The sequence below is a fragment of the Bos grunniens genome, chromosome 3, assembly GCF_055505025.1.
Source record: "Bos grunniens cultivar Pamir isolate PY7600 chromosome 3, Bosgru_T2T1.0, whole genome shotgun sequence".
In the NCBI taxonomy this organism is placed as follows: Eukaryota; Metazoa; Chordata; class Mammalia; order Artiodactyla; family Bovidae; genus Bos; species Bos grunniens.
Genome location: NC_141167.1, coordinates 107,276,428 through 107,300,069, shown reverse-complemented (window position 1 = coordinate 107,300,069; position 23,642 = coordinate 107,276,428). Strand labels below are relative to the sequence as shown.

The 23,642-nt window shown below is 53.9% G+C and overlaps 1 protein-coding gene across 5 annotated transcripts in view; it reads left to right on the top strand.

Annotated features, from left to right (window-relative positions):
• The window catches only part of MEF2D (myocyte enhancer factor 2D), a 33,014-nt gene extending 17,097 nt beyond the window's left edge, over positions 1-15,917 (top strand). For 2 of the 5 annotated variants that reach the window (XM_086393336.1, XM_086393337.1), the window contains exons 3-11: positions 311-514; positions 1,882-2,019; positions 3,051-3,261; positions 3,473-3,529; positions 5,088-5,278; positions 6,971-7,100; positions 10,712-10,931; positions 11,390-11,696; positions 12,028-15,917. In XM_086393336.1, the coding sequence (XP_086249462.1) occupies positions 311-514; positions 1,882-2,019; positions 3,051-3,261; positions 3,473-3,529; positions 5,088-5,278; positions 6,971-7,100; positions 10,712-10,931; positions 11,390-11,696; positions 12,028-12,039 (1,470 nt within the window). In that variant the 3' untranslated portion in view covers positions 12,040-15,917. Of the gene's footprint in view, positions 1-310; positions 515-1,881; positions 2,020-2,074; positions 2,210-3,050; positions 3,262-3,472; positions 3,530-5,087; positions 5,279-5,770; positions 5,792-6,970; positions 7,101-10,711; positions 10,932-11,389; positions 11,697-12,027 lie in introns of all 5 variants that reach the window. The other 3 variants (XM_086393335.1, XM_086393334.1, XM_086393338.1) reach the window with 3 other exon arrangements.
• Positions 15,918-23,642: the final 7,725 nt, after the last annotated feature.

Genomic DNA, 23,642 nt, shown 5'->3' with positions numbered 1-23,642 from the left:
CCCCTCCTCCTATCCCAAAGGAAGAGCCTGGAAGCTCTTGTTTTCTCCTTCCCTAACCTCTTCGTAGCCTCCATCCCAGAGGTGTGGAGTTCTGTCCATCTGACTTCTTTGCCTTCAGTGAATTGGCTCCAGGCTGTGTCTTGGCCATGTTTTGGCAGAGAGGTGCTGACCTGTTCCTTCCCCAGACAGAGGCTCCTAAGAACAGGGCTGTGTTACCCTGAGGCAGGGGCTATGTCCAGCTGCCTGTGGGTGGAACTTCTGGGCAGCCCTTGACTGAGCCACACCTGGCTGCCCACCCACCCATCTACAGGTGACGTTCACCAAGCGGAAGTTCGGGCTGATGAAGAAGGCGTACGAGCTGAGCGTGCTCTGTGACTGCGAGATCGCGCTCATCATCTTCAACCACTCCAACAAGCTGTTCCAGTACGCCAGCACGGACATGGACAAGGTGCTGCTCAAGTACACGGAGTACAACGAGCCCCATGAGAGCCGCACCAACGCTGACATCATCGAGGTGGGCCACGCGCAGACCCCGCCCCCGCCTGGAGCTGCACACCCCACGCCCACGCACACACACGTGTACACCTGCCCCGTGAAGCCCCCTCACCCATGTGCACACGCATATAAACCCACATCCTCTCACACAAACCCCGGGCCCGAGAAGGAAGGAGGGCAGCAAGGTAGCTGTCAGCTGGGGCTGCCCACTCAGCCCACGCCCACCCAGCACTGTCTGAGCCATTTTCTTCTCATCTGTCAGGTATAACATGACATCTCTGCTCTGTCTTCTCTCAGATTCTCTCTCTCTTTTTTCTTCCTTCTCCATCTTTTGATGTGCTCCTGCATCTGACTCTTTCTTTCTCTGTCTCGTTCTTTGTTTCCATCTCTCCTGCTCTGTCTTTGTCCCTTTGTGGGTCCCCGTGGCTCTGTTTTCTGTTTCAGAGAGCGCCGACCTGATGAACCATTAAAGGACATGGGCTTTGGAATCCAGCTCTGGCCTTTTACGGGCTGTGTGGCCTTGGGCAGGTGGTTTAGCTTCCACAAGCCTTGGTGCCCACCCCCATGAAATGGGGCCAGTGCCTGCTTTGAAGAGTGTTGTGAATTGAATGAGGCAGCCCAGTGTCTGCTTCTCTCACTGGGGGTTCAGGACCTGTGCCGATGAAGAGGGCGCCTGGGAAGCCACAGGCCTGCCTTCTGGGAGCAAGACTTGATTTCAACAGATAGGGAGGAAATTCCTTTATTTTTATATTAGAGAAAACAGATTTACTCTAGACTAGAAAGTAAAATTTACATTCATTTCCAAGACAAAACAAGTATCTGTGAAGATGTTCTGAGCGTGGAGAGGGCGGCCTGGGGGTCTCCTCTAGACGCACCAGGCGTGCGTGCCCTGCTCTGTATGAATGCACGAGAAAAGCATGAGCCTTTGGTCAGGGACAGCGCACAAGGTGGTGCATGCTAGGAACTCAGTAAATGCAAGGAACGATTTTGCCTTTCTCCCTCTTATTCTTCTCCCTTTCTGTCTCAGTCTCTACTTCTCTCTTCTGTTCTTTTTTTAAATAGAGCCCAGGGGTAGAGTCAGGCAGTCAGCCCTAGAGCTGCCTTCTCCTGAGGACCTTCTGTGCCTCTGGCCGGCTCGCCTAAGGCTGCACAGGCACCAGCGGCTCGGGGCTGGCCCCTCAACCCATCCCCCAGAAATGCCCCGCCCTGCCACCAACCACAGAGCCACACGGTGCCCCAGGAGGGGTGGGCCACCGTGAGGGGAGGGGGCTGAGAACCCTGAGGTGGGGAGACAGTAGGGGAGTCTTGGGGAGGGGCTGGAAGGAGCGCCAGAGGGCAGGCAGGGGAGGACCCTCACCCCTGCTGACGGTGGTGGTGCGGTTACAGACCCTGAGGAAGAAGGGCTTCAACGGCTGCGACAGCCCGGAGCCCGACGGGGAGGACTCGCTGGAACAGAGCCCCCTGCTGGAGGACAAGTACCGGCGCGCCAGCGAGGAGCTGGACGGGCTCTTCCGGCGCTACGGGGTGAGCCCCACTCACTCTCTCTCTGTTGGCCCCCCTCCCGGCCCCTTCCCCCCAGGCGCTGCACAAGAAGCACAGGGAATGTGAGAGCCCTGAGGTGGACGAGGTGTTTGCCCTGACCCCCCAGACGGAGGAGAAATATAAAAAGATAGACGAGGAATTTGATAAAATGATGCAGAGTTATAGACTGGCCGTGAGTAGTCGCATGGAGGAGCGCCTCCCTGTGGTGCATGGTGTGGCTTTGCGCCCCGCCCCGGCCCTCGGCGGCCTCTGGTGGATGTTCTGCTCTGAGCCGCGTGGGGCTGTTGGTGACCACTGAGGACCCTCTGACCTTGGTTGTGATAAACCCGTGACCCTTGTCATGGAGCATAAGCTGGGAGAGTCCTGGAGTGTCCCCCTCACCAGCAAGAAGTGTGTAGATGGACTGAAATCCTTAGATGACTAGAAAGTAGAGTATGTGCTTTTTGTCCAGATCTGTTTTGGGGAGAGGCCCCTCTCAGCCTGCTCTGACACCCCAGCCCAAGATACTCAGTTGCACTGTTGAGGGGAGGCAGAGACTGCTGAAGGGGAAGAAAGTGAGGTGGGTGAACACCCTCTATAGCAGGCGGGCGGATGAGAGACGACTAGTGAGGTGACGCCCCGACCCATGCGCTCGGCCTTAACAGCTCTGTGTGTGAGTTGGAGTCTATACTCAGGGCCTCTAACCTGCTCTCTGTGTGTCCTGCCTGGCTGAGGACTAACCCACCTCCACTAGGGGGGTTCTAGGTGTCCCGGGTCCATCTGCAGTGAGCAGAGTCTTCTTCTCATTCTCTGGGCCAGAACTGGATCCCAAAGCACTCCAGCCTGCGTCCTTCCTTGGTGGGAGGGGCAGGCATGATTCCAGGGGGGCCCAGAGCAGAGAGATCGAGCTGCTGCTGGCCACAGGACACACAGCCCAGAGACTATAGAGAAGCCCCGGCCTGCCCTCCCAGGCAGAGTGGGTCCAGGCTAAGGGGTCACCCTGGCCTGACCCTGCCTCTCCTTCTTCTGTCTAGTCAGCTGTCCCGGCCCCCAACTTTGCCATGCCCGTCACGGTGCCCGTGTCCAGTCAGAGCTCCCTGCAGTTCAGCAATCCCAGCGGCTCCCTGGCCACCCCTTCCCTGGTGACGTCGTCCCTCACGGACCCACGGCTCCTGTCCCCCCAGCAGCCAGCACTGCAGAGGAGCAGCGTGTCTCCCGGCCTGCCCCAGCGGCCAGCCAGTGCAGGTGAGTGACCCGACAGGCTGGGGGAGGCGGCAGTGAGGTGTGAGGACGTGCGGACTCTGTCTCCACAGCGACTGTCCCACGTCCCCCACTGCAGCGCTGTCCCATGTGCGGGGCTCCCGAGGGAAGGGGCTGCAACTCCTCTCCCTGTTCAGTTCCCAGGCCTCCCCCTGGAAGGGGGCATCCTGTCAGCTCATGGTTCTTTTTCCTGCAGGAGCCATGCTGGGGGGAGACCTCAGCAGTGCTAACGGAGCCTGCCCCAGCCCTGTTGGTGAGTAAAGCTGCTCTTCTGTCTGGGAGTGGGCCAGAGTCTGCCTGCTCAGTGGCTTCAGGTGTCCAGGGACCAGGAGGGACCTAGGTCAGACGAGAGAAAGATCGCAGGACCTGAGTTGGTGGTATACAAAGTCTGAGGACTTTTAAGCCCCTGGATTTTTTTGTCTGTAGCAGTGATTGGTGCGGATTATCAACAAAGACGTAGGCTTAGGGAATTCTGGGCAAACTGAGAACTCACCAACATTTCCAGTGGGAGGAGAGGTTCCAGGGTCTTCCAGTTGAGTTAGGGGTGTCTGGTTGGGGTCTGGAGGACACGAATATCTGACATTGCCGACGATAGAGGCATGGACTCACATACACTCTCACACACAGATATTCTCACTCGTATGGGAATATCCAGACAATAGATGTGTACTTGTGAGCACACATCTATGAACCACAGAAGAAAGGCTGCTCCTTCTGTGCGTACCCCCACCTCCACCCCCAGCAGCTGACAGCCCCTCCTGCCTGTGCCGTTGTCCGCTGGTGACTGTGACTTCGAATGTCACCATTGACGTCACCCTGACATTCCTGCCATTCCCGGAGTGATCCGGGAATTGGGATGGAGGCAGCCACACACTTCCAGGGAAGCAGTGTGCTCTCAGGAGACAGAGCAAGGTGACACTTCTGATTGTGGTCACTCCCACATCTCTGGGATTTAGAATTCCCCAGGCGCCATGTACTACTACCTCCTTGGCAATAGCTATATATGGGGCGTGAAATGGGTGAATACCCCTCCCCCCGCAAAGGAAGGGCCAGAGAAATGTCTGCAGACCTTAAGGAACAATGATCCTTGTAGACCCTCAAGCACAGCAGTAGAAAGTGGTTGTGTGGCTCTGGACACATCACACCTCTGCCAAGCGGGCTTTGTTTGTGCTTCTGTAAATGTGGTTAATGATACGTGTCCTGTCCGTCTTGCAGGGTTAGTGTGAGGATTAAATATGCTGAGATGTATGTGAAGGCCCTGTGTTGGTTATGGAGCGTGGAACAAGTGTAAAAGATGGTTATTCTGCTTATTACCAGTCTAACTATGGGGGCAGCTATGTCACCAGTCTGCTAGTTCCAGTAACACCACCACGACAAGTTCATGGTGCATCTTTCCTGGCATTCCCAGCTCAAGGCAAGGGGAGCAGTCTGAGTATTGATTTGATCTTGTGACCAGGATCCTCACTGAGTCTTAGCTTTCAGGCTGCCACCTTTGCACAACCTGTGTCTTTATGGGCCTGGTTGGGGGCAAGTGGTAGACTTCCTGTCATCGGTGACCAGCTCCTACCACCTAGCCCCATCACATCTAGCTTGGAGTCATGGGGATGAACCTGATGATTGAGGAGTAAGGAGTGTTCTCCCCCTATTGCCAAGACAAGGTCGTTTTAGGGGAAAACTAGAGAACTCAGGCCCTACTCAAAACCTGAGCATGATTCTGAGAAGTTCTGGGTGACAGGCGTTCTGGCACAGCTAATAAGGATAAGTGGTAGGTCCATGTTTTTCCTTTTACCCCTTTTTTTTCACCTCTCCAGGAAATGGCTATGTCAGTGCTCGGGCTTCCCCTGGCCTCCTCCCCGTGGCCAACGGCAACAGCCTAAACAAGGTCATCCCTGCCAAGTCTCCACCCCCACCCGCCCACAGCGCCCAGCTTGGAGCCCCCAGCCGCAAGCCTGACCTAAGGGTCATCACTTCCCAGGGAGGAAAGGGGTTAATGCATCACTTGGTGAGTGGGGTGTTTGGACCAAGGGCAGGGGCTGAGGAATGGGAGAGTGGGGAGGGAGGACAAAGCTGACCTCCAGTGGAAGAGATGAAAGTTAACCAGCAGCCAGGGCTTCCCGAGAGAATGTGGAATCGTGGCTTTTTATGAGCTCTTCCTCCCAAAGGGCCTTACGAGAGGTTGGAACACAGAATTACCAGCCTCACGGGGTGAAACGGGACACAAGGTGGGAGAGAAGGTTCCCTGGTGATAACAGGGGGATGAGAGGAGGACTTGCCCTTACAGCAGAGGGACGCGGGTTAGCCTGTGAGGATTTCCTCACTGGTGGGCTCTGGGAGATAGCACCTTCGGAGATCAGTGAAGAGCTCTGTCATTCTGGGCCAGAGAGCTGCCCTGCTCTGATGCAGAGGTAGATGGGATGGCCATGGGGGCAGGGGTGTGAGGGAAGGGCAAAGGCCAGAGACTGAACCATCCCCTTGGTTTTATTTCTGCTCCCAGACTGAGGACCATTTAGATCTGGTAAGTGAGGCTGTGAGGTGTTTGCTGTGGCTTTGAATCCCGGGCAAGCCCGTTGCTCTGTGGCCCCAGCATGGAGTGCTGTGTGTGCCCTGTCCTTGTACCTGTGTGTGCGCGTGGTGCTCGGTTAGCTGCCAGGAGTTGTGCTTAGTGCCAGGTGGGATACAGAAGTGAATGGGGTGGGGGCAAGGGGTCACACGTGCACATGTGTGTACCTGAGTGTCTGTGGACATCTTCCTGTGATGTTGCTTTTGTGCAGACTCATCTCTGCGTGTGTGTGCACATGTGCGCGAGAGGGGAGCGGGTGTGCCCCAGGCCTCAGAGGCCCCATCTTGTTGTGTCCAGCATGCCTGCATTAGGCCCCTGTCCTCTGACTCTACTCAGGCCCACCTAGGACAGGGCCCTCCAGCGGAGTGCCAGCCAGACAGGAAAATTGGCTTTCTGGGGAAGCTGAGGCCAGGCAAGGCCAGAGTTGTCCTTGGCTGTGGGTTTCCCTGCCTCCCCCATCTCCGTGTGCTCCTTCCTGCATACAGCCCGTCTTACAGGCACTCAGAGGCGCACACAGCCACTCTTTCTCTCTCTCACGCACACACACGTACATACTCACCCTCAGCTGGAGTGGGGCAGGGGCTCCTCCCCCCCCCTCCCATCTCCCTGACGGGAGGCCAGAGAGGCTGGAAAAGGCAGGCAGGCTTTGGCGGCCAACACGGCGGCAGTTTCGGCCCCACTGTGGAGTTGGAATAAACAAGTGACTCAGCGGCAGATGGAGCTGACAGCCCCACACACGTGCGTGCGTACACGCAGGCACACGCCACGCCAGGCCCCGCGTTCCCTTCACACATGCCAGCGCGCTTCGAGCAGGCTGTGTGCTGCAGTGTGGCGGACGGAGGGGCCAGCCAGGAGGAGAGTGGGGGTGGCGCCCCGGCTGGTGCTGGGGCTACAGGGCCAGCATGTGCACCTTCCCCTTTGCACATGTGTAGGTGGGAGTACATCTGTGTGTGCACGTTTCTGTCTGTGGATTTCAGCATCTCTGTATGCACCTGTGTGTGTGTGTATCTCTGGGGCCTCCATGTTGAGGCATCCCACCTGGGCCTTGAGTTGCCCAGGTGGGCTTTGGAGTGGGGGACCTGGGTAAAGCAGCCCACACATCTGCCACCTCTGACAGACTGTTTTCTCTTGCAGAACAATGCCCAGCGCCTCGGGGTCTCCCAGTCCACCCACTCGCTCACCACCCCAGTGGTTTCCGTGGCAACACCGAGTTTACTCAGCCAGGGCCTCCCCTTCTCTTCCATGCCCACTGCCTACAATACAGGTGAGTGTCCATGTTACACGTAGCTGGGTGCTGTTGACCTCGGGGCAGGGGTGGGACCACAGAGGAAACACAACGTATTCTCTGGGGGCTACCCCAATCTGAGGAAGGTGTTGATTTGGGGGAGTCCCCAGGAAGTGGTACCCCGTTCCAGTATTCTTGCCTGGAAATCCCATGGACAGAGGAGCCTGGTGGGCTGTATAGTCCCTGGGGTCGCAGAGCTGGACATGAATGAGCACACACACAGCACACTGCCTAATTAAGGGTGCCAGGTTTAGCAGATAGCAGCATCAGATGCCACTCACACGGTGCTGGTGTTCCTGGAACTGTCTCTAAGACATAGTTACAGAAGAATTATTCATTGTTTTCGTCGGAAAAATCAAATTTAAGTGAGTGTGAGTATCCCTTATTTTTACATAGGATCTGATGGAGATGGAGAGCCCTGTCCTTGGGCAGCTCCCGTCTGAGGTGGGCTGAGCAGCTGGGTGACTCAGGCTGACCAGGTCGGGGAGTGGGGAGGGAAGCATGTCCAGGTCCGGAAGGAGGAGGATGAAGAAATGAGAGAGAGGGAGGCGGTGGAGGCCCGAGAGGAAGCATAGTTAGGAAGGTGTATCCAGCTTCCTGGGGAAGCCAAGTAGGGACTCTAGGGCAAGGTGGAGGAGGAAGAAGCGGGCTCTAACCCTGATGTTGGCTTGGTGGAATGATGATGGGGGAAGGGAGGAGGAAGTCCCATGAAGGTGGGGGAGGGGATCTGAAGTCTGATGAAGGTGGGGGAGGGGATCTGAAGGTGACGTGTCACTTGGTGACATGAGGGAGGCCTCTGGGTAGAAGAATTCAGAAAGGACACCCAGTGCTTGGACTGTCTTGGGTCCCCAGGGCTGTCCCGGCCTCTGTCACCCACTCACACCCTCCCAGGAACAGTCTGTGACGGAACATCCTCGCCTGCATTCCAAGCTGCTGTGTCAAGAAGGACTTCCCAGTGCAGAAATGCCTTGTCACCTTGCTTCATAGCATCTGTGTGGCTGTGACCCTGGTCTGTTTTTCTCACTGAGGCGAGCCTCTTATGTTCCCCAGCTTCTCTCAGCTGTGAGTGACTTGCATCAGGGCTGTTCTGCAGTGAAATCAGACTAGACCAGAGACCGCTAAACTTCTCCCCACTCTCCAAGCCCCCATTCCAGAGTTGAATCATGCTAGGTAGGTCCCAGACACCAGTACAGAGAGCCACAGGATCCCACCTCTTCCCTGTGTGTAGAAATCCAGAACCCAGCCCTGTGTGTAGGAAAGGCCCTTAGGGCAGGTGAAAGTGCTGGAGGGACTGCCCCATGTTGAGGGGCAGACCTGGCATGTGTGCTGGGGGTCCAGAGTGTATCACCGGGTGTCTGTGCAGCCCGTTGTCCCTTGCACGTGCTCCTGTGTGTGCACTCCTGAGTTGTCGTGTCCTTGGGCAGCTTTAGAGAGGACTGCTTCAGATGGCTGCACCCTTGGAGCCCAGCAGGAGTTCTCCCCAGTGAGTTGTGGGTGGACGGGGTCTCTGAGGCCCTTTTGGGCCTGGCAGCCTGGGTGGTTGGTAGAGGGTAGCGCTCAGGAGCTGCTGTTGACTGGAGAATCCCATGGTGGTGGTTTCCTGCCGTCTTCTCAGGTCCTTCGCCGGTCTCTGTGGAGCAGGAGGGAGGTTAGTCGGTGTCCGTGAACCTGGGACAGACATTCAGCAAAGCCAGACTTTAGACTCTATTTGTCAGGCTGGTGAGAAAGGAGATTCTGACCCTGGGCTGCCCTCGGAGCCCTGCTGGGAAGTGTTTGGGCTTTCTCACATCCTCTGGAAAACCAGGGGCTCCAGTTCCTCCTGCTGCAGGAGTAGTTAAGTAGATCTCAGTCTAAACAGCAGGTGTTTTCAGGTGACCCTCTGTATACAAACAGAACCCCAGTGAACACGTTGCTGTTTAGTTGTTCACTGTTTACAGTCCCTGGCCCCCGTCCAAACTCCAGCTGGGGGTGATCTGCCTCTGGAAATACCACGGGTAAGGGACAGGCCTGGCCCCTTGTTGACACTGGCTGCAGAGGTCTGGCTGTGGTCCTTCTAAGAGCAGACCAAGGGGCCGGTGGGGAGTCAAATCTGTAGGTAGACAGGGCGGGAGTGTGGTGGGAAAGTGCAGGACTGGGGGTTGAGTCCCTACCAGTCACTGGCTGGGGGCGTCGGGCAAGGCACCGCGCTCCTCAGAGTTGGTGTCCTTGTTTCTGAAATGAACGTTGTAAAGAGTTGGTCCTCCGGGCTCCTGTCTGCCCTTGGTCTGCCTTTTAAATTTAAGTGTCTCAACACTCCTGGCTAACACTGTTGTAAGACCAGAGGCAAGCATAGACCATCTATAGAGTGAGATTCAAAGATAATAAAGAAGCCTGGGGTCTTGTCTGAGCTCTGCCATTGGTTTTCACTGTGACCTGGGGAGAGTTCCTCAAACTTGAGGCTGCAGTTACCTTGTTGGTGAGTGAATAATAACAGCAGGTGAATCCTGTGAATATTTACTATGTGCCAGACACCGTTCTCTAAGCTTCATATGCATTAACTCACTCAGTCCTCAAAGCAGCTGTGTGAGGCAGGCAGGTTTATTGCCTCCAGTTTACAGACAGAATGAGTTCACCAAAGTCACATGGCCTGTGAGTGGAGGTGGCCAGGAAGTCTGACCCCATGGCTCGCATCCTGCTCCTATCTGTTCCATTACACAGATAATCCTGTCTTCCCCGCTCCAGAGGCTGCAGCAGACAGCCCCTCAGGTGGTGTGGCAGGGGGCCGGCTGGTCGGCACGTCCTCCCCACCACAGCACAGTGCTGTCGACCCTGTTCCTCAGGGGAGACATTTTCTAAACAGTCCCAAACAGGCTGCGGCATGAAATACAACAGGGCTGTGTAAATTGTGAAACATTTCACGGTTCTGTTTGTTCTGTGACAGTGCAAACATCACAGTTTCTTCACTGAGACAGGCATTTTGGAAAATAAGACGCGCCACCTCATGGGGAAATCACCAGACCCCGGGCGGTTGTCCCGCAGGCCCGTTTCCCTCACAGGCCCTCCTGGGCAGCAGAGGTGCGTTCACTTGAGTTTGTGGGCGCAGCAGCTGGAACCCTTGCTGCCACCTGTCCTGTGTGTTGGGCTTGAGGAATGGTGGTTCCAGTCGTTCGTTTCAGAGGCGCCACTCACCTAGCCTTTCCCTCGACTCCCCTCTGTCCCAGAAAGGCACTTGGAACTTGGCAGTCGAAGAGATGACAGTTAGACATATATTAGACTTTCCCTACCTACCTTTTTCCCCTTCTTTTTTAAAACTGGCATTCTAAAAGTGATACCTACACATGGCTGGGGGAAAAAAAAAGTTCAACACTTGTTTTAAAAAACCACCTCTCTTTTACATCCTGTTAAAAAGCAGCACCTCGTGGTTAAGATTTGCGTTTCTTTGAGTGCCGTCTTCACTGAGTTCAGATGGGCTGATTTAATTATTCACAGCTATCATTAACAGCTCCCCCCACCTTGATAGAACTGGAGGCGGCTCCCCAGGGCGTGGGAGCCTCTATTCTCTTTCGCACAGTGGGAAGCTCCCCCTCACTTTCCTCCCTTACCCTGTACAGATTACCAGTTGACCAGTGCAGAGCTCTCCTCCTTACCAGCCTTCAGTTCACCTGGGGGGCTGTCGCTCAGCAACGTCACTGCCTGGCAGCAGCCGCAGCAGCCACCCCAGCCGCAGCCTCCGCAGCAGCCGCAGCCGCAGCCACCCCAGCCACCCCAGCAGCCACAACAGCCACCTCAGCAGCAGCCCCACCTGGTCCCTGTGTCTCTCAGCAACCTAATGTGAGTCCTGGGGGCCGCCCTGCTGGTGTCCGTGGCGGGAGAGTGACGGGCGGGAAGAGGAGAGGCCTTCAGAGATCTGAAATCCCTTCAGGGTTGTTGTCAGTGGACAGCATGCGAGCCACTAAGTGGCAGGCCTGGCATCCCTGGTGTGGGCCTGGGAGACCCACCTGAGCCTCTCCCCTAGCCAGCCCAGGGGTGGGGGGCCCCCAAGGCTGCAGAAGATGACATGGGTTAGAAAGAAAACTAACACGGTTTATCTTCTTCTTTTCCCTCCTCGGCGCCACCCCCGGCCGCCCTGCCTTTCTGGTCTCTTTCTCCATCCACCTGTCCCCAACCCAACCCCACCTCCCATCTTCTCATTCTCTGTCCTTTCTCTGTCTTGTGACCTCCCCTCACTTTTTCTGTCACTCATGTCCTCTCTTCTGTCCCCTGCACTCCTGCCCATTGCCTATCTCCAGCCCGGGCAGCCCCTTGCCCCACGTGGGTGCCGCCCTCACAGTCACCACCCACCCCCACATCAGCATCAAGTCGGAACCAGTGTCCCCCAGCCGTGAGCGCAGCCCTGCGCCTCCGCCTCCAGCTGTGTTTCCGGCTACCCGCCCTGAGCCTGGCGACGCTCTCAGCAGCCCGGCTGGGGGCTCCTACGAGACGGGGGACCGGGATGATGGACGGGGGGACTTCGGGCCCACACTGGGCCTGCTGCGCCCAGCCCCAGAGCCTGAGGCTGAGGGCTCAGCTGTGAAGAGGATGCGACTCGACACCTGGGTACTGTAGCGTCGCCCCTCCTGTCTGCCGTTGTCTGCTCCACCCAGGGACTGCCCCATAAGCCCCCCAGCCTGTCTCGTCTCCCACCCACAAGGCCTTGTGGCCAGCTAGCCCTTCTGTCAGCCCTCACAGGGCAGGACTGGCACCCTTTTCCCCCGCCAGAGGCCCATCTCCCCTGCCTCCAGCATCAGTCCTGCTGCTTGATGACTTCCCCCTCAGAGCTGGCCCTGCCACCAGAGTCCTGGCCCTACTGGGAGAGGGGCGTGGGGGCACAGAGCCTGTAGTCTGGGCCACGCCCTCACACCCCCTTCTCCATCTCCTCTCTTCACAGACATTAAAGTGACGATCCCCACTCCCCTCCTCTCCGCCTCCCTGATGAAGAGTTGACAATCTCACCGCCCACCCCTCCCTGTCCTGGGCTCCTCCTGCTCGACCCCCCACTTCCTTTCTTGTGCTCCGTGTCCTGTTGACGGTTACATTTGTGTATAATTATTATATTATTATTATTATTATTATATTTTTTTTAATTTGGATTCTCGCTTTGGAGAGGGGATGCACCCATCCCCTCTTTCTGCACCCCCCGCCATTTTCACTGGCTGGGAGGGGCTCTTTTTTGCGGGAAGGGGGGGACACTTTGCACGTTGTACACATATGCTGCAGGAGGGGGTGGGGGGCCCGACAGGCCTTGGGAAAGGACAGGCGCCGAGCCCTGCATGCGGAGCCCTCCCACCCCATCCCCCAGATAGAGGGAAATAACCAAAAAAACTACCAAACAACAAAAACCCCTTACAATAGACTGAGACCCCAGAGTCGGCTCAATGAGTGGTGGTGTGTTTTAGGGGGAAGAGGAGGCAGAGGTTCTGAAAAGGGTCTCTGCCTCCGGGCTGTTCTTGTGGCCACGGGCCCATGGGGCAGAATACCCAGGCCTGGGCCCCAAACGCCCCTGTGCACGCGCACGCACACTCTCCCATTCTTGTGTGAGCTGCGCCTCCAAGGTGTGGAGGTGCTGGCCTAGCGAGCACTGGGGCTGGAAGGCTGCCTGGGAATCCGGGGCTGTCGGGGAGGGGGTTGAGGTGGGGCCCCCTGTGAAGCACAGTAGGAGAGAGACAGAGCCATGAGGAGAGAGCTGAGGAGGGGCCGAGGGGCTGGGGCAGGGGGTGAGTTGGGCCCCCTCCCTTCCCCAGCGTTTTCTCTAAGATATACAGTGCAATAGCTCCCCGTCCCTCAGCTGACACCAGCCCAGCAAAGCTGGCCACGAAGTGCAGGGCGAACCGGGAGAGGGAGGTGGCTCCGCAGGAGACGCCTCAGGCACCCTGGGGTCCTTGCATCCAGGGACTAGAGTGAGTGAGGGGACTCGCTCTTCCTTGCACGTACACATCCCCAGGGGAGTGGACCTGGGGTGGTGTGCGAGGCTGGGAGAGGGAACAGAGGAGGCCCGAAGAAGGCCTGCCTCCCTTCTTTCCTCCTTGCCCCTCTCCTGCCCGCCTCCCAGCTCCTTCCGCTCCTGGCCCCCCTCCCCTGCTCTTGGCGCCCTCATTGTCTCGCTACCTCCTGCCCCACCACCCCCAGGCCGCATCCCACCTTCCCTCTTGGCTACTGTAATTGTAAATAGCAACCTTTGGAAAACGTTAGCAGTGTAACAGTCCAGGAAACTGTTTTTTTGTTGTTGTTGTATTGATATGAAATGAGATTCTATTTTTGTCAAAGTATATTGTAATAATAATGACTCAAACGGCCCGTACTGTACAGACGAGATTCTTCTGCTGTTGTTCTTGCTCCCCTCCCTTCCCCCCAAGTCCACCCTCTCTGCTGCCTCCCCAGTGGGGGCGGCCAAAACGTGGGGTCCAGGGACCTCAGGCTGGATCACAGATCAAACTGGAGGGGGCAGGCCCCCGGCCCGCAACCCACCACCACCCCCTGCCCTCCAGGGCCTGGCCTGGGGTGACGTGGGCAGGCAGACTGGGGCCTGCCCCACTCCTTCACAGAAGCCCAGCTCCTCTGCCCAAGGGCTGCAGTGCTCCCTTGGGGTTTCATCCCGATGAGAAAGTAGAGTTAGACAAGGCCCGGTTGGTTGTGTGGTAGGTGAGTCTCTGCCTGCCTCTGCGATCCAGCCGCTTGCAGTATTCCAACACTTGATGCAGGGAAGGAAACAGAAGCAGAGGGGTTCGTGTGACCGCACAGGTACCTGAGTGTGTTTATGAGGGCACCTGGTATTTATGTGTCTGAGTGTACCTTTGTATTTATGTGTGTGTGTATGATTGCATGGGTGTGCCTTTGTGTCTCTGAGCCCGTCTGGGCATGTATGTGAGTCTCCGTGTGAATTGAGCTCTGAGGGCGCACGCGCGTGCCTGTGTTTGTGTATGTGCACGTGTGTGCCTGAGTGTGTGTTTACAGAGGGACAGATGGCTCTTGCAGCCATACAGCCCTGGCTTCCTGCTCTGTGACCCTCCTTCCTGAGCCCCACTCTCTTTTCTCTGCTCCATCACCTGTTCCCACCCTCAACTCTAATGTTTGTACTTCAGTTCGGGGGGATCTGGCATTGGCCCTCTTCGCTTCTCCCTGTTGCCCTACCTCTCCTGCAGCTCCACGCACAATTGTCCACCCAGTGCCCACACCTCTATGCACAGGTCCCTCTCCTGGAGTCCCCGCTTCCCCCCACCCCCATCCTGCTTTTAGGATGACACTCAAGTTCTTCTTCCTCTCTGAAGCTTTTTCCGTGCTGGGGCAGTCATTCTTCCTTACAGCTTACCTGCCCCCCCAGCCCCTGCCAGCTGGGCACGCACACAGCATGCCCAGTCTTCTGCAGGTTCCTAGAGGGAGTGTCAGGAATAGAGGAGACTTGATCAGGACCTTGGAAGAAGCCAGGGTGTAGTTTCGCGCATGCATGTGTGCGTCCCCGGAGCCTTGCCCAGCGCCTGGCACATAGCCAGTGCTCGGTAAGTGCTGAGTGGGTGAAAGGTGAATGACAGGTGCTCAGTGAGCGCTGAATGGCTGGCCTTCCCTCTCAGGCTGTTCCCGCCATCAGCCCAGCCCCTTTCTAGGCCGGGCTCGGCCACGTTAAACCCGGGATGGGGGTGAGGGCCCCTGCAGTTCACGGTGCAATATTCACCAGTTTTGCCCTCTGCCTTGTATCGGCAAACCTGGCTTTCGATTACCATGTGTGGATGTGTATGTGTCCTTTTCTTTCTATCCCTGGGGGCAGGAGCTGATCCGTGATTGAATATGTGACCTTTCTGCAAGTCAGTATCCCAGAGTTTCTCCTGGGGGTAGCGGGCTCCTGGCCGGCCCAATGAGCTGGTCCCTGAGAACCCAGATCTCAAGTAGAGACTTCATTTCTTCTTCTCACAAGCCAAATTTGCCTCCACCCACTCCTTCCTCCAAAGAACTGGGCATTTGCCAAAGTAATCACTGGAGTCATCCAATGCCCCTCCCCTCCCCAGGTTTCCCACAGCTTTCAGGGATAGTGGGCAAGAGGACCCTCCCCCCGACACACACCCCCCACAGTGGAACACACCATTTCTCCTCCCCCCAGCAGTGCACACAATGCAGCGAGACTGACCCCTGACCTTTATCCAGCCCTTCCCACCTTGAACAGGAAGGAAGTAATGCACCTTCTCTTGCTGATTATTTATTTGTTTGGAGAGACAGAAATGATGTAAAAGTGTATCTAGAAATATCTATATCTATATATTTTTAACTGACTCTTTGGAATCCCCTGGGGTGGGGTGGGGGGTGCAATTAGGCTTTCATGGAGGAGAGGCAACATAGAGCCTGGGAATGCCTCATCTCCCCTCTTACCACCTCTCTCCGTCCCCTAAGCAGTTGGTAGAAGGAATGGGACTTGTATGGGGGGAGGAGGGGCTGGAATGTTATATGGAGAATCTGGATTCTCTCTGTCTTCCCCACTAAAGTTCCAGAGGGAAGGCGGGGAGGCGGAGGGAGGGGGAGACAGGCCGTGGAGGTGCCCCACCCTCAAACCCGACAATCACCCACACTCCTGGGGCTCCTCCTGGGTCCTGGGCAGGGCGAGTCCAAGTGTGTGGCTGTTGATTTGTTTTCAATATTTCTTTTCGTGCTGTATGGTGATGCTTTCTTAGTATTCTACACAATAAGAAAAGACAAAGTCCTCGAGATTCTTATGAGTTTTGTTTGAAAACTCTTTCACTATATTTGTTGTAAAGAGGTTTACTATTAAAAGAAAAAGAATACACGTTTCTGATACTTCGGCCTGGGTTCTGGTTTCTTTGGTGCGGTCGGCTGAGGAGGGGAAGGAAGGGCTGAGTGGCCCTGTCACGGTGAGAGATCATAGCTTCACCTTGGCAGGAAAGAATGGTGGTTAGCCTGCCAGATACTCAGCATATCTGAGGTGGGGGTTTCAGGTGAGAATTTCTTCCAGATGCTCTGTCAGAAGCAGAGGCAGCCCGAGGACTAAGGGGGGGTTGTCTGGTTAGAAGCAGGGAAGGGAAGAACCAATACTGCCCAAGGCCAAGTCAGGAATGATTGGAGTGTGTGTGGTGGAGGAGTAGTGGGGTAGAGGGAGACCTTCGCCTACTGAAAATTCTTCCATGGGAGCAACTTGCCCAGGCATTATGTTAGGCACAAATGGATTCCGTGTTCACAGCACCCAGAGTTCCCTCCAGCAGGGGCAGCTGCCCCACCCCTTCGTTTTGAAGTGCTTTTAACAGTTCCATGGAGCCTCTCTCTGCCCTCCTCTCTACCCCAAAGGGCTTCCCCACCTGCCTTTCTGCAGAGGCTGGCAGAGGCTGGTGACTCATACTCTCGCAGCCCCATGCCCTGCACAGCCAAGCGGTGGGGCAGGTGCAGGCGCTGTGGAGGAGAGTGCATATGCAGGGCTTGTTAAGTTACTAAGTCGTTGGCCACCCCATGGACTGTGGCCCACCAGGCTCCTCTGTCCGTGGGATTCCCCAGGCAAGAATACTGGAGTGGATTGCCATTTCCTTCACCAGGGGATCTTTCCCACCCAGGGATCGAACCTACGTCTCCTGTATTAGCAGGCAGGTTCTTTACCACCGAGCCACCAGGGAAGCCATAGGGAGGGCTTGGCTCACTACTAACAGGGTTTGGCCACTCCTCTGTACCAGGCTCACACTAGGTGCTGCAGAGGCAAAGATGGAGTATGAAGGGCTCGTATAACGGCGGAGACAGGCCTGCAAATGCCTAAGATCCACAAACCATGGTTTCCATGCTTTGGCTGCTGTATATGCAGGTACCACAGAATGCTTCCATTCCTTGGGCTCTTCATCTGAAAACTACGTGATCTGTACCAGTCCTCTCTCCCTCTCAGAGTCATTACAGATGTTGCCTCTCTTCCTCAGCTGGGGCAGAGGTGAACCATGCTGAGCAGGAAAGGGGTAAGAAGGTACTGTCTTTCAAATGAGGCTCCCCTGCTGGCTGGCTGTGACAAGAACAGCCTTGACAAATCCTGAGCCAAACTTTGTATATCCCATGTCTGTTCCTTAGGCTATTTGGCCTGCCCCTCTATAGTCACAAGCCTGGGTGGGCATTACTGTTGCTCACGAATATCTCCTGTCCTCTTCCCTCCCTAGGCACTAGAAGACTGTTTCCCAGTCCCTGTGTAGTCAAGTGAGGTCATCAAACTAGTTTTGGCCGATGGATTACACTGGAAGTAATGTATGTCACTTCCAAAATCAAGCTGGTAGGTGATTCTCTGAGTGCTCTTTGCCTATTGTGGGAACTGTGGAAACACATCAAAGCAGCCTGGATGGCTCAGCTGCCTTAAGGTGTTGTCCAGCACCACAGTGGACTTTTGCATTAATCAAAAATAAGTGTGTTGTATTAAGCCACAGATTTTATTGTGTCTGCCATATAACCTATCCTGTCCTGATTAATGGAGTCTCCATTCACACTGGGACCACCTTGAAGCCCCATCTACTGCTTACCTGCTATGGTGTGGTGGTACAAAGATCTCTGGATGTGGCACAGTCCAGAACTAGTTCAGCTGCTTACCAGCTGTGTGGCCTTGAGTAATCATCTGCCCAAGCGACAGTGTCATAGACTGGAATATAGAGCTAATAGCTGCTTGTCTTCTCTAACCCCAGCCTTCATCTTCTCCAACCCATCCTACCAACTTTAGCACAACACCAATCATCCAACATCTCATGGTTCTCCGCTGCCCACCAGATAAGTCCAAACTCCTGGGCAGGGCTCCCAGGACCTTCAGAGAACTGACACAACCTCTTTTCCAGGGTTAGTCCATGTGTCTCCACTGCACATACATCCCTTGGACTCTAGGCCAACCAGGCAGCACAGTCCATTCCTTGACAGACCCTTTTGCGTCTTCGCTCATGCTATCCTTTGTCTGAAATGCAGCAAACATTTATTAAGCACCTGCTCAGTGTGAAACTCTTTGTTAGGTGCTCCTGCCTCTCAACTCGCAGTTTAGTGGGGACAAGAGACAAGCGAACCAACCATTAACACCTGAGTCAGCAGCCTGTGCTAAATGGCATATAGGAAGGATGTAACTGGGCTGTGGCATCAGAGGAAGCTTCCTACGGGAGGTATTTGAACTGGATTTTGAAGACATACAAATGAGGGCAGGGAAGGCATTCCCAGCTGCAGGAATAGCATGTAAGTTATGGAGGGAGAATGGTGCATTCAGGAAATCAGATACTGTGGTATGGGTCAAAGGTGTAGCAGATAAAGCAGAAGAGGGAGGCGGAAAACTTCTTTTGAAGGGCCTTGATTGCCATAATTTGGATTTTATTCTGGAGATATTTGGTCAAAGGATTTTAAGTAGAGGAGGGACTGAATCAGATTTGCATTTTAGAAAGCTTCCTGGCAGTACCAGCTCCCTCTGACAGAAATGAAGAGGGAAGCTATTCATAGTGTCGGTCACCCGTGAAGCTGTCCTTGGGACATGGGAACTCCAAGGACCATGGAAGAAGACTGGAGGGCAGGGCAAGGAGAAACTCACACGGGGCCTCAAGCAGCATAAGGGTTTGCATTGTATAGATCAGGTGAGCCAGAAATGTACTGCCCATCTGTGATCTCCTGACTTCACTAAAGGCCTGCTGGACTCACTAGTCTTTTTTTTTTTTGTCCATATCACATCAGGATCTTAGTTCCCTGACCAGGGATTGAACCCACGCCCCCCGCAGTGGAAGCAGTGGAAGTGTGGAGGCTTAACCACTGGACCATCAGGGAAGTCCCTTGACTCACTTCTGCTACCCTTGAACAAGGGAAAGCTCCCTGGTGTATTCTTTGGGGCATTGAAGTCAGGGAGGAGTGTTTTACTGCCCAGGGGTAACTGCGGGGTCAGGTGTGGCAGACCCAGTGCAACTCTAGAGGTCATTGGTTTTCTTTTGATAAGGGAAGATGACACTTCTTTACTAGCTACCTCGTGGATATTCAGAAGGAACTACCTGGATGGATGAAGCCAGGGCTCAGGACAAGGGCTAGGCCAGAGGCAAAAGAAGCCTGTGAGACATGAGCCTAAAGAGTACCTTAACTTCTACATGACTCAAGTCACTTTATGTGTAAAATGGGTTGCTGTGAGATTTAAATAAATATTACATATGAAGCACTTAAGACCCGTTTCTGATCCATAATAAGTGCTCTGTCAGTGTTATGTTTATTACTGCCACCTGTAAAGACATGCAAATAGATGAGCTTACTTGGGTAAGAAGAGTTTCTATGGAGGAAAAAAAAAAAATCCTGTTCTACAATCCTTATTTCTTTGAAAACTTTCCTATCATTCAAGCTTTTACTCCTACAATTTTCCTTCCATTAACCTTTTGCTGATTCCCCCCATCCTACCCAGCTGCCTATGATATCCTTGTCTTATGAATTGTCTTAGGAATCTGCCCCTTCTTTATAGCTCCTACCACATTCTACCTGAAACTGTAGGTAGTAGTTTCTATTTTCTCTCTATAACTGGACTGAAAGCTCCTCTTAAAAATTTATTGCCTCACCCATTTTTGTGTCTGGCTCAGTGCCTGGCACAGAGTATGTGTTCAGTCAGATAAAATGAGATAATGCATGTGAAAGTGCACTTCATAAACTGTAGTGCTACCAACTACAAAGGATTTTTTTTTTCCCCCTGAAGGGCGTGGTGACTTTGCAGCTTTTCTACTTTCCAGCACCAGACCCAGTGGGGCCAAGGAATGTAGATTCGTTTCTTCTAGTTATCACTGCACTTTAGAATGAGAACCCAGTGGGCTCCTACCCCTCTTTGGGTGACTCTTGGGAGGTGGGAAGCAGAGGGTGGTATCTGTTCCAGCCAAGGACATCAAGCAGTTCCCTGTAGCTCATGTTCTTGTGACTCACCCCTCAGTCCCATGGGCTGAGTAACTTTTCCAGCCTTGTGATTGTGGAAACTTGTTTCAGGAACAGCAAGCGGATCGGTAAGGCGACCCCACCCCAGGCTCTGAAGCGATTCCTACCGAGCCCATAGAGATTGCTTGTTTCTGATTCCAAACTTAAAGTCATTCGGTGTCACTGCCAGTCTAAGGGGCACGTCCAGTCCCCTGCTCTGTTTCACAGCTGGTAAGCCCTAGTCCCAAAAGTAAAAAAAAAAAAAAAAAAACCCGGCTCTCAAGTTCTTTCCACAGCGCCTCACGCAGTTTCCAGGTATAAATCGCTTGAGCCCAGGCTTTATTCGGCTTCCAGTTGGGCTGATTTGCATTTACCCCCGCCCCCTTTGCTTTGTACTCGTTTCCACGTGTTTACAGCTCCTTGGCCTCACTCGGGCAGTTTGGCCTCTAGTAAAGTGAGGTAACCGCCTTCGCAGCGTGGCTGCACAGAGTCACTCCCATTTACTGCGCATCAGCCGCCACGTGCCAAATAAAAGCTGGTGACGACGCCGAGGACCCAAAAGGGAAGAGGAAGGGGAAGGACTCCGCCTATAGGGAGGTCACGCGCCCGCCAAACCCCCGCCATCACGTGACCGCGGCGCCAGTCCTCACAGCCCTCAGCTGGGAGCGGAGGCTGGCCCTGGCGCCTAGGTGCCCAATCCCTGCGCTGCCAGCCAGTGCTGGGTGGGACCATGAAGTGATTCAGGATTAGGGAAGAGGAGAATCTCCATCTAAGGCGAAGGTGAAGAAGGGAGGGACGAAGCAATCAGGCACTTGTTTAACCTGTCCCACTGGGCTGTAAGTTCCCATGGAGGCAGCGATCGCCTTTCCAAAGGGCCTCGGGCAGCGTGTGGCATACAGTGGGTGCTCAACAAATGACTAGCAACTACCCCTCGGATGCTGCCGGAAGCTGCGCTGTCCCTGTCTCCCTTTACACCGACTCCCTCATTCACCTACGCCAAGGCAGTCATTTGGCAGCGGATGACCCAAGTTTACTGCCCGGGCCCAGGCACTCCTCAAACAGTTTGTACACACTGGCATGGGTGCGGACAAAGACTCAAATCCACTCCTAGGCCCCGCCTCCACCGAAGGGCGGGAAGTGGGTTTTGAGGCTCACTCCATTGGCTCGTCCAATGACGGATGGGGCTGTTAGCCAGCCGCAGCCTAGACAAGACGCATGCGTACACAAAAGATTCAGCCCCTGTAAGGGAAAAACCCCAAGCGGAGCGAGCCAATTTTGGCTGGGTCTCATCAGAACCTCGAGGAAGAGATGCGCAGGCGTGAATTTAACTGCCTGTCGTCTTGCCCAATTCGAGGGGAAGGGAGCGCCCTCTGGCCGTTTTCCCGGATGTTTAGCCTCCGTCTGCAGTTTGGCCAGATCTGGCACTACCTGGAGGATCCCGAAGAAAGGAAGAATCCAGGTCCCTGCCCTCGGGGGTGACACGGCCGTCCCCAAACAGCCAGGGAGCCCTGTTTGTAGAGGCCCTTCTGGAAACTGGGGGCCAACAGTGATGTCAATATTAATTTGACCAAAGCGAAGTTTACCAAGAGCATTGTTTCCACTGTCTCAGGAGTTCCTCACAAAACAAACACAAACAAAACCCCATCCAGTTAGCTTAAAGAAAGAAGTGGAGGCTCAGGAAGGCGAAGGGATGAGGCCGAGGACACTGCCTTATGAGGGTGACACCGGGACTGAAACCCAGACCCACCCATACAGTACTCTCCTACCATGATAAGGCACCTCCCTGCTTTCCAAGGAATTTATGTCTAGTTGAGATGATGCCACTTAAGATATAGGAAAAGTGATGGTACAATTTCAATCCATTTTAAAAACAGTGACTACTAGAGGCGTTCAGAGTGGGAAAGGTGAGGCTGCGTCAAGGAGATGAACTTCAAAGTATGTATAATTAGAAGTATGTATAATTGACTAAATCTTAAGAACTGTGAAAAGAAGAGAAGCGAAAAGCAAAGGAGAAAAGGAAAGATATTCCCATTTGAATGCAGAGTTCCCAAGAATAGCAAGGAGAGATAAGAAAGCCTTCCTCAGTGATCAAAGCAAAGAAATAGAGGAAAACAACAGAATGGGAAAGACTAGAGATCTCTTCCGGAGAAGGCAATGGCACCCCACTCCAGTACTCTTGCCTGGAAAATCCCATGGATGGAGGAGCCTGGAAGGCTGCAGTCCATAGGGTCGCTGAGGGTTGGACAGGACTGAGCGACTTCACTTTCACTTTTCACTTTCATGCATTGGAGAAGGAAATGGCAACCCACTCCAGTGTTCTTGCCTGGAGAATCCCAGGGATGGGGGAACCTGGTGGGCTGCCATCTATGGGGTTGCACAGAGTCAGACACGACTAAAGTGACTTAGTAGTAGTAGTAGTAGTAGTAGTAGAGATCTCTTCAAGAAAATTAGAGATACCAAGGGAACATTTCATGCAAAGATGGGCTCAATAAAGGACAGAATGGTATGGACCTAACAGAAGTGGAAGATATTAAGAAGAGGTGGCAAGAATACACAGAAGAACTATACAAAAAAGATCTTCATGACCCAGATAATCACGATGGTGTGATCACTCACCTAGAACCAGACACCCTGGTATGTGAAGTCAAGCGGGCCTTAGGAAGCATCACTATGAACAGAGCTAGTGGAGGTGATGGAATTCCAGTTGAGCTATTTCAAATCCTAAAAGATGATGCTGTGAAAGTGCTGCACTCAATATGCCAGCAAGTTTGGAAAACTCAGCAGTGGCCACAGGACTGGAAAAGGTCAGTTTTCATTCCAGTCCCAAAGAAAGGAATGCCAAGAAATGCTCAAACTACTACCACACAATTGCACTCATCTCACACGCTACTAAAGTAATGCTCAAAATTCTCCAAGCCAGGCTTCAGCAATATGTGAACCGTGAACTTCCACATGTTCAAGCTGGACTTAGAAAAGGCAGAGGAACCAGAGATCAAGTTGCCAACATCCGCTGGATCATCAAAAAAGCAAGAGAGTTCCAGAAAAACATCTATTTCTGCTTTATTGACTATGCCAAAGCCTTTGACTGTGTGAATCACAATAAACTATGGAAAATTCTGAAAGAGATGGGAATACCAGACCACCTGACCTGCCTCTTGAGAAACCTGTATGCAGGTCAGGAAGCAACAGTTAGAACTGGATGTGGAACAACAGACTGGTTCCAAATAGGAAAAGGAGTTCGTCAAGGCTGTATATTGTCACCCTGCTTATTTAACTTCTATGCAGAGTACATCATGAGGAACACTGAGCTGGAAGAAGCACAAGCTGGAATCAAGATTGCTGGGAGAAATATCAATAACCTCACATATGCAGATGACACCACCCTTATGGCAGAAAGTGAAGATGAACTAAAGAGCCTCTTGATGAAAGTGAAAGAGGAGAGTGAAAAAGTTGGCTTAAAGCACAACATTCAGAAAACTAAGATCACTGCATCTGGTCCCATCACTTCATGGGAAATAGATGGGGAAACAGTGTCAGACTTTATTTTTTTTGGGCTCCAAATTCACTGCAGATGGTGACTGCAGCCATGAAATTAAAAGACACTTGCTCCTTGGAAGGAAAGTTATGACCAACCTAGATAACATATTAAAA